This window comes from Salvia miltiorrhiza, chromosome 4 (genome assembly GCF_028751815.1).
Source record: "Salvia miltiorrhiza cultivar Shanhuang (shh) chromosome 4, IMPLAD_Smil_shh, whole genome shotgun sequence".
Taxonomy (NCBI): domain Eukaryota; kingdom Viridiplantae; phylum Streptophyta; class Magnoliopsida; order Lamiales; family Lamiaceae; genus Salvia; species Salvia miltiorrhiza.
In genome coordinates, this window is record NC_080390.1 from 53,966,062 (window position 1) to 53,976,618 (window position 10,557).

The 10,557-nt window shown below is 38.6% G+C and overlaps 1 protein-coding gene across 1 annotated transcript; it reads right to left on the reverse strand.

Annotated features, from left to right (window-relative positions):
* Positions 1–1,613: 1,613 nt before the first annotated feature.
* Positions 1,614–10,312, reverse strand: LOC131020697 (vestitone reductase-like). The gene is made up of 5 exons (XM_057949685.1): positions 10,065–10,312; positions 9,287–9,811; positions 2,346–2,489; positions 1,992–2,043; positions 1,614–1,906 (listed from the first exon to the last, which is right to left on the reverse strand). Exons 1-5 carry the CDS (start codon positions 10,189–10,191, stop codon positions 1,765–1,767), a joined length of 990 nt encoding a protein of 329 aa, XP_057805668.1. The 5' UTR covers positions 10,192–10,312; the 3' UTR covers positions 1,614–1,764.
* Between the last annotated feature and the right edge of the window lie 245 nt (positions 10,313–10,557).

The window sequence follows — 10,557 nt, forward strand, 5'->3', positions numbered from 1 at the left end:
GTCGGAGGGCAGAGAAGAGGGGGAGGCAAGAGAGTGTGGAGAGAGAGAGAGATAAATTAGGGTTTAGGGGGGATTAATTAAGATAGTGTTTAATTAGAATTTAATTAGTTCCTAAAATTTTCCTAAAAAGGAAATGGGACAAGATTATTGGGACAACCCAAAAAGGAAAGTGAGACAAGATTATTGGGACGGAGGGAGTAAATTTACCGACGGAATTACCGACGGATTATTAATTTAAAATAAAAAAATTTAAAAAATTTAAAAAATTTTAAAAAATAAAAAATTAAAAAAAATATTTAGTCCGTCGCTATTTCGTCGATAAATTTAAAAATAAACTAAATGTAATAAATAATATATAACGATGGATTATTTTCCGTCGGTAAATTGCAAAAAAATAATTAAAAATAAATAATATTTAACGACGGAATATTTTCCGTCGTTAATAATTCCGTCGCTATTCCGTCGGTAAAATTTTGAAAACATCTATGTCGGAATTCCGCCGTTGTTCCGTCGATGATTACCAACGGATTATTTTTCATCGGTAATTCCGTCGGTGTTCGATACATTTTTTTGTAGTGTTTATCCTTCATTTTTCTCATAATAAATTTACAATCAAATAGAACGCACCCTTACGTGAAACACTCCTTGAATACTGCTGCTCCTCCTCTGTCCTTATAAAAAATAACCATATGTAAATACCACGTATTTTAATAATAAGATTAGTCATTGCGACTGCGAAGCATCTGCCAGCTGGCTTCGGGACAGCCCCCGCAATTTTTTTTGTATATAATATTGTTTTTATTATGTACGTAATAATATTTTCATGTTTATTTGGTGGCCCTCCTTGATATTCGCAATCTTTTCTAATATATTACTCCTTTTATCCTTTAAAAATCTGTATTTTTTTTGTCAGCTTCTTATTAGTGCAACAGGATCTTTTCTTAAAATAACATGATTCATAAAAATAAAAAATCAAACAGTGACATCCAACCAAAATTTGGGGGCTTGGTCGTGGAATATTTTTTATACAAATTAAGTTTTGATAGTTAAGGCATTCGCCCGTGCAATCGACTTTTGAATGATAATACTTTAACATACAAATAACAGCTAATGATCATAAGGTGTTATTTGTATGTTGAAGTAGTGTCATTCGAAAATATTCAAGTGTCATTTTTCGAATGAAGTAGTGTCATTCTGGAAACCAGTTGCACATGAGTATTTGTGTTGATAGTTTCAGGTTTAAAATAACATTCATCCCAAGCTACCAGTCAAATCATGAATGCACGCCAACATTAAAATTTTTAGGAGGTAATTGCATGTAAATACATAAATTTTGGTTAAAATTAATTATCGACACATACTTAAAAAAAATTAATAAAATATAGTATTAATTATGTATTATTCAATTTTAGTTCCGATGAATCACATAGACTACATGTAGATGTCGTGCCATTTTCGGTGGGCCACATAGACGTCATGTCATTTTTTAACTTGGAGAAAATGAAATCGGTGTTGAAATTGAACAACTAATAAAGTTTGCGTGTTTTATTGAATTTTTGGCCAAAAATGAATTTTGGTCAAAATTGGTGTATTTACGTGCAATTATCCCAGACTGATATGAAAATATATAAGCTTTTTATTTATTGTGATTTTTCATAAAATTAAAATGTCCAAATTTAAGTCGAAATTTGCTTACGTAGATGTTTTCTTCTGACAACAAATTTGCAGTTACAGAAAAGAAATAAAAAATAAAATAAAACTAATTTAAAGAAGACCAATTTCTTTGCAAGATTTGATGGCCCCATCGAACATTTGTTGTAGCCCATTTTCAAAGTTGAATCCACTTTCCACTAGCTTTTGGCTTGAGAGCTTGGGGAATGTAAGCGGTATCAGATCCTCAAACTCACTGCATCAATTCAACATATATAATTAATCACATCTTAATAATCTATAAATAGAAAAAATTACATTAATTACAAGTGACAACTTACTCAGTTGATGGTAGCTCATATTCAGGATATTTAGCTGACAGAAATTCATGCAATTTATCAAGGGCAAAGGTGCAGATTCCCCCCTGTAGTACACCCCCCTAGAGCTTTTAGCCCCCCAAAGTCGGTCAAAGCGCGTTGACCTCCCCAAAGTCCCGGAAGAAGGGTGCAATTAAGTCTGAAGGCCTAAATAAAAAAAAAATAAAAAAATAAAAGAAATTAGGGGGGTGTACTACAGGGGGGCTTAATTGCACCCTTCTTCCGGGACTTTAGGGAGGTCAACGCGCTTTGACCGACTTTGGGGGGCTAAAAGCTCTAGGGGGGTGTACTACAGGGGGGGAATCTGCACCTTTGCCCATTTATCAATCGTGATGTCAACATTTGAACAAATGTATCTCCCTTTTGCTTGAGGATTCTCAAACAGATGAATATGGGCTCTTACGACGTCGTCTACGTGAACCACAACAGTCCTCACCAGCCGCTGGTAACATTCCTTGTTGCCTGCAAACGTTACCAGATCTTTCCTTATAAAATAGGATTAAGTATACTGTGAAAATACAAAGCATAATATTTGATTTTAATCAACTTTATTTTTCATTTTTTTGGGTCAAAAATCAGAATTTAAATCCTCCATATCTCATACATTTATAAGCAATTAACTAATTAACCTTTTTAAAAATGACATGGAACTTTCTTTATTTTTTGAAAATCATGAATTTTATAGAAAATTTTGTTAGAACCGGGTACACGATCGAGATATTACAAAATAAATATTTTGAGATATTACAACTCAAAATAATTGAAAATATTACAAAAGAAAATAATTTGAGAAATTACAACTCAAATAATTTTATACAACTGAAATATACTGTATAAATAAATTATACGTATAATAAGTCGAGTCGAGATGAATCTCTTCCCGCAAGAAGATTATCGCCCCGGTAGTGCTCTTCGGTTTAGGCGTATCTTCCCCAAAGGTAAAACGACTTCGTCTCGTCGGATGTAGCACCACAATCCGGCGAGCTCCGGCGAACTGAATAAGGATCGAAAACTGAGCTAGAGGTGGAATGCAGAATGCAGACTATTTTGTGAGTTGTGAGTTGTGAGTTTTCAGAGTCAATTCTAAAGCTCACCACACACCCATATTTATAGGTGTTAAACCGAGTGTGAACGGATCGGCAGTCAACTCCGGCGGCTGCGGTAGGTGGCCGCAGTCGTTGAACGCAGAAGTTGAAACAGTCAATTCCGGCGGCTGCGGTAGGTGGCCGCAATCGTTGAACGCAGAAGTTGAAACTGATTTTCCCTTTTCAACATCCAAACTTTGACATACAATATCTCACTCACCGGAAATCGGTTTTGAGACTTCAAGTATATCACGTTGATCTACTCGAGATGTAGATTAACATCCAATTATTATTTTAATTAAATAATAAATATTTAATTAAATAATAATTTTCAGATTTGGCATAAAACCATATTTCCAACAATCCCCCACATGAGTGAGAAATCAGTATGCGTATGTATGCAGACATTTAGCTCAGTCTTCTTAAGAAACAACATTGCTTTTGGAAAGGTAGCTTGTGGCTTTGAACCTGCCATAGTCAATATTATCGAGTATACCGGCGGCCTAGTGGATTGTGTTCCTTGAACTAGTCCTCCTCGGTGTATACTGAGTCAATAATATTGACACAATATTGTTTCAATCCTTATTCGTTCTCACGTTTGTGTCCATTACAGGCCTTGGAACACCCCTTTGGATTCATAAGTGTTTCAATCGAAGCGGCCCCACTTCACACTTACATAGGTGACTCTTAACTCAAGTATCCTGCTATACTTGTCCTCTTCGAGGAGTTCTAGAGTCATTAAAAGTCAAAGACTTAACCTCACCACGTGCAGGTTTCCGAACACTCACTGTTCTACAAGGAATAGGCAATTCGAGTGTTCAACACACGGATTTTCATAGCTTAGTTGTCCCATTGAACCAAGTTCTTGGGATCCTCCAGTCATCATGGTTGGGTTGCCACTATGATTATCCTTAATTTGTGGACTTCAAACCCATTCCCCCTAACAGTTTATACATCTGATCTCGATGGATACTTTTTGTCAAAGGATCCGCTATGTTATCAATTGATCTTGTATAATCAATTGTGATAACTCCACTAGTGATCAGATGTCTCACGGTATTATGACGTCGACGAATATGTCTCGACTTACCGTTATACAAATGGTTTTGTGCTCGTCCGATAGCAGCTTGACTATCACAATGAATTATTACGGACGACACAGGTTTCGACCAACATGGAATATCCTCGATGAAATTTTTAAGCCACTCGGCTTCTTCACCAACTTTATCCAAAGCTATGAATTCTGATTCCATGGTCGATCTAGCAATACATGTTTGCTTCTTGGATTTCCAAGACACAGCACCACCCCCCACAGTGAATACATAACCGCTCGTTGAAAACGAGTCTTTGGCATCAGATATCCAATTTGCATCACAGTACCCTTCAAGTACAGAGGGTTCCCTAGTATAATGAATCGCATAGTTTTGAGTATATTTCAAATATCTCAAAACCCTTTCAAGAGCTTTCCAATGTTCATTACTAGGGTTAGCTGTAAAGCTGCCCAACTTGTTGACCGAGCATGCTATATCGGGACGAGTGCAATTTGTTAGATACAACAAGCTCCCAATAATCTTCGCATATTATATCGCGTCAACAGGTTCTCCCTTGTGTACACTCAAATGCACATTAGGTTCCCATGGTGTCTTAGCTATTGGCTTGTCAAAAGCGTTGAATTTCTTTAACATTTTCTCAACGTAGTGAGATTGTGTTATAACAATACCATCAGGTCTTCTTAGAATTTTAATTCCAAGGATAACATCAGCTAAGCCCATATCTTTCATGCTAAAATTTTTACTTAGCATGCCTTTGGTTTCTTGAATCACTCGGGAATTACTTCCCATGATGAGCATGTCATCTACATAAAGACAAACAATAACATATCCGTTATTAGAATTCTTAATGTAGATACATTTATCGCACTCATTGATTCTGAATCCATTTGACAACATCACACTGTCAAATTTTAAATGCCATTGAAGCGGTGCTTGCTTCAACCCATATAAAGACCTTTGAAGTTTGCATACTTTGTGCTCTTGCCCAGGTACTACAAACCCTTCAGGTTGCTTCATATATATTTCATCTTCCAACTCGCCATACAAGAACGCAGTTTTCACATCCATTTGGTGAATCTCGAGATTGTGCAAGGCAGCAATAGCGAGAAGCATCCGAATAGATGTTAGTCTGGTCACAGGTGAATAGGTATCGAAGAAATCGTACCCTTCTTTCTGCCTGAAACCTTGAACGACAAGTCGGGCTTTGTACTTATCTATAGTACCATCAGATTTGTACTTCTTCTTTAGGATCCATTTGCATCCTAAAGCTTTACTTCCAGGTGGTAGATCCACTAACACCCAAGTATGATTCTGCATAATGGAATCAATCTCAATATCGATGGCTTCTTTCCAGAGAGCTGCATCTGAGCCAGACATAGCTTTTTTAATCGTCACCGGTTCGCCATCTAGCATCAAGACAACATAATCCGGTCCATAGACATTAGCTTTTCTAACTCGTTCCCCACGTCTCGGTTCTACATCCATAGGTTTAGACCTTGGTCTTTTCCTATTAGGTGGTACATGATTAGAACCCGTGGCATCATCTACTTGAGTAGAATTACTAGCTACTTCCATAGGTTTAGAACCTGTAGCATCACCATCAACTCCATCATTAGAGTTCGATGTACCTTTATCCTTGTTAGGATAGATATTTTCAAAGAATATAGCATTCCTTGATTCTATCGTTGTCACAACATGTATATCAGGTATCTCCGATCTGTGCACTATAAAACGATAGGCACTGCTATTAAGTGCATGACCAATGAAGATACAATCCACCGTTTTAGGTCCTATTGTAACTTGCTTTGGTAAAGGCACTTCTACCTTGGCTAAACACCCCCACACTTTGAGGTATTTATACGAAGGTTTCCTTCCTTTCCATAGCTCATAGGGAGTTACATCTTTCCCTTTGAGTGGAATCTTGTTCAAGATATAGTTGGCCGTTAAGACAGCTTCCCCCTACATGTTCTGGGGTAATCCCGAACTAATCAACAAGGCATTCATCATCTCCTTAAGAGTTCGATTCTTGCGTTCAGCAACGCCGTTAGATTGTGGTGAATAAGGTGCAGTCGTTTGATGTATTATACCACTTTCGTTGCATAATTCAGCAAACGGAGCTACGTATTCTCCACCTCTATCACTTCGAACCATCTTAATTCGACATCCAAGTTGATTCTCGGCTTCATTTTTGAAGTTTCTAAAAGCTTCAATAGCCTCATCTTTACTTTTCAATAAGTAAAGGTAACAATACTTTGTGCAATCGTCTATAAAGGTGATAAAGTACTTCTTGCCACCTCTAGTTTGCACGAACTTTAAATCACAAATATCGGTGTGAATAAGTTCCAAAGGTTGAGTGCTCCTTTTTACCGATTTAAACGGTAACTTAGCCATTTTGGCTTCAACACAAACTTCACATTTTTCTTGTGAGTTGTATTCATCAACTTTTAGTAAATTCATTTTTACTAATCTCTTTATAGCATTTAGATTAACATGTCCAAGTCTACAATGCCATAAATCAGAACACTCAATCAAGTAAGCAGAAGAAGTTGATGCATCTTTATTGATTTTAGCCTTGGCAGGCTTACAAGCTCTTACACCAAGTTTGAAAAGTCCTTCGGAGGCATAGCCTTTCCCTAGGAACTTTCCCCACTTGCGTATTACAACATAGTCAGATTTGAAAAACAATTCAAAATCCTTATTCGTAAGCCTAAAGCCCGAAATTAAATTCTTTCGGACAGTTGGAACGTGTAATACGTCTTTTAATGTGATCTCCACGCCCGACGTGAGTTGAAGAATCTCATCTCCCATGCCAAGGACTTGGGATGTCCGCTCGCTAGCCTCCATTATCGTTTTGTTTTCCACTTCCTTGTAGTTGTGGAACAACTCACGATTTATGCATATATGGACGGTAGCGCCGGTATCCACGAACCAAGCGTTAGGGTTATCCACATGATTCACCTCGGAGATCATGGCTGTAAAGTCATCGTGGTTCCAATCGTCGAAGTCCTTCTCGACGTTGTTCACGTTGCTCTTTGCCTTCTTCCGCTTTGGCTTGCGGCAATCTTTAGCCATGTGACCTTGTTTGTCACAATTAAAACATACACCATCAAACTTTGATGGTTGACTACCGCCTTGTTTCCCTTTACCCTTATTATTAGGGTTAGGGCGACCACGTTTATTGGAGGGACCGCCTTTCTCGGTGAGATTGGCCTTTGCCTCCATCGGAGCTTTTCCCTTTTGATCACGACTTCTCACGTGATCCTCCATTTGAAGCTTGGATATTAATATCGGCACGGACATCTCCGAGCGCTCATGCTTCAAAAGGTTTTGAAATTTCCTCCAACTAGGAGGTAATTTCTCTATGATGATTGCAACGAGCAATGCATCCGCCAAGGGCATCCCTTCGGCTTGAACCTCATGTGAAAGATTTTGGAATTCTTCCACTTGGTCCATCAATGGCCGGGAGTCGACCATTTTGTATTCCAACCATTTGGCGACAATATACTTGGTAGTATTTGCCTTGTCCACTTGATATTTCAAATCAAGGGCCTCCCACAATTGTTTCGCGGTTTCATGAACCTTGAAAACACGGTAGAGCCGTTCGTCCAGAGACATGAGAACGGTGTTACGGCACAAGTAGTCGCCGCGGCACCAGTTCAAATATCCGGCACGAATTTCTTGGCTTGTCTCCCCTTCCCCTTCACTCGGGGTTGGAGGTTTATCCTCCATTAAGAATCCGGCAAACCCCACGGTTGTGAGGTAGAATAGCATCTTCTCTTGCCAATATTTGAAGTTCTTGCCTGAGAACGTTGATGGTTTCTCGGCAAGACCAATAGTTCTAGATGTTGAGGAAGAAGCCCCCGTTGATGCAAACGAGGAAAATATTGACGACGTGGTTGAACCGATGGTTGCAGAGGTGGTGGAGCCATCCATATTGACGTCGGTGTGAGCCATTTCTCGAACGTGTATCAACGGCAGAGAAATAATCTTCTTGCGATTGTTAGAACCGGGTACACGATCGAGATATTACAAAATAAATATTTTGAGATATTACAACTCAAAATAATTGAAAATATTACAAAAGAAAATAATTTGAGAAATTACAACTCAAATAATTTTATACAACTGAAATATACTGTATAAATAAATTATACGTATAATAAGTCGAGTCGAGATGAATCTCTTCCCGCAAGAAGATTATCGCCCCGGTAGTGCTCTTCGGTTTAGGCGTATCTTCCCCAAAGGTAAAACGACTTCGTTTCGTCGGATGTAGCACCACAATCCGGCGAGCTCCGGCGAACTGAATAAGGATCGAAAACTGAGCTAGAGGTGGAATGCAGAATGCAGACTATTTTGTGAGTTGTGAGTTGTGAGTTTTCAGAGTCAATTCTAAAGCTCACCACACACCCATATTTATAGGTGTTAAACCGAGTGTGAACGGATCGGCAGTCAACTCCGGCGGCTGCGGTAGGTGGCCGCAGTCGTTGAACGCAGAAGTTGAAACAGTCAATTCCGGCGGCTGCGGTAGGTGGCCGCAATCGTTGAACGCAGAAGTTGAAACTGATTTTCCCTCTTCAACATCCAAACTTTGACATACAATATCTCACTCACCGGAAATCGGTTTTGAGACTTCAAGTATATCACGTTGATCTACTCGAGATGTAGATTAACATCCAATTATTATTTTAATTAAATAATAAATATTTAATTAAATAATAATTTTCAGATTTGGCATAAAACCATATTTCCAACAAATTTGAGCTTTGACCTTAATCGAGAATGTTGGACTTTGGCATAAAAAAATGAGTTCCATTACATACAAGAGTCCAGCAAGCTGATTTACCTTTCCCACGTCGAATCCTCAACAACAGTCAAATTTGAATTTTTTAAGAAAATAAACGAACTTAAGCTTGTAAGTGGGGTTTGCAAGAGCTAATTGTCAAAAATAGGACAATAACTTTTAGGCTTGTAACTGGAAGTTCTATAATCCTCATTTTCAAATTTTGTAACACATAATCATCTTTCTGAAATATTAAAGTTTACGATCCTATTTTAACAATTAACTCGATTTACGACGTGGAATCAAGACGAGCATGAATGAAATAAGAGTTAAGATAAATACCTAAAATCAATGACATAAATACGGAGACAGAGTCAGGCAAGTAAGGGCAAATAAAAGGGCCATGAATCCATGTAGGAAGCACCGCCACAACATCCAAACCATTCCTCTCTCCAAAATCCAAAACCATCTTCTCCGCCAAGGTTTTCGTGACCATGTAGGGTCCACCAAACACCCCCAAACTTCTCAGAAATTCCACGTCAGTCCACGAGCTCTCGTCGATGACGTCGACGGCCTTTTCGTTGAAGAAGGCGGCGCAGATGCTCGAGCAGTAAACGACGCGTTTGACGGTCTTGGCGTCGACGCACGCCTGCAGAATGCCGACGGCGCCATTCACCACTCTCTCGATCTTCACCTGCTCCGCTTCCCTCTCCTCCAAGTCGAGGGGGTGCGCCACGTGGAACACGCCGACGCAGCCCTCGATCGCCGCCGCGAAGCTCGCCGGCCGGTCGAGGTCCGCTTCGAAAACCGCTAGCCTTTCCGATGCGCCCTCCAGATTTCTCAGGTAGTTAATGTCCCTTTCTTTCTCTGCCATATCAAGGATGCGATTTTCAAAATAAACGAATTAAACACTACTAGTAATATTTTTGTATTCAGAGATAAAATTGCATTCATCTCTGGATATCATTAATGTAGCGACCACGAAGCGCAGCTCAGTTGGTAAAATAATTATTCTGAAGAGTTCGAGTTACCTAATATAAGTAAATGTGGAGTGTGTGTGTGTGTGTGAATTGTAAGTAAGAAAATAAGAGAAGAAAAGTGATGTAGTGAAGGAATGAACCTGGATGCATTCTGATAGTTGTATTGACATAATAGCCATGTTGGAGAAGCCTTTTCACCATCCATGATCCCACAAAACCACTTCCACCAGTCACACAAACTTTGCCTTTGTTGTTTTCCTCTCCCATCTTTCTCTCTCTCTCTCTAGATCTCTCTCTCTCTAATATTAATTGACGAGAGTTCTAGCAGATGTATATATTCTTGTCATTGAGCTCATTTGCAGTCATTTTCCCACGGAATTATTAACTCTTTTCAACTCCTAATGGTGGAATATGTTTTACTTAGTTAAAGTCAGAATCATCTGATTCATTTTGATTTGGTGGTTAGCCATGTTTCTTTCATAAATAATTAACTATCACCTGCTTCAACATTTAATACTCCTCTTCAATGGCTTGTATTATTTTTGGAAAAGTGTGACAATAATTATATACAAGAACGACATCAAATATCAAATTTATAAATCTCATTCAGTACTGTTATGATTTTGTAAACTC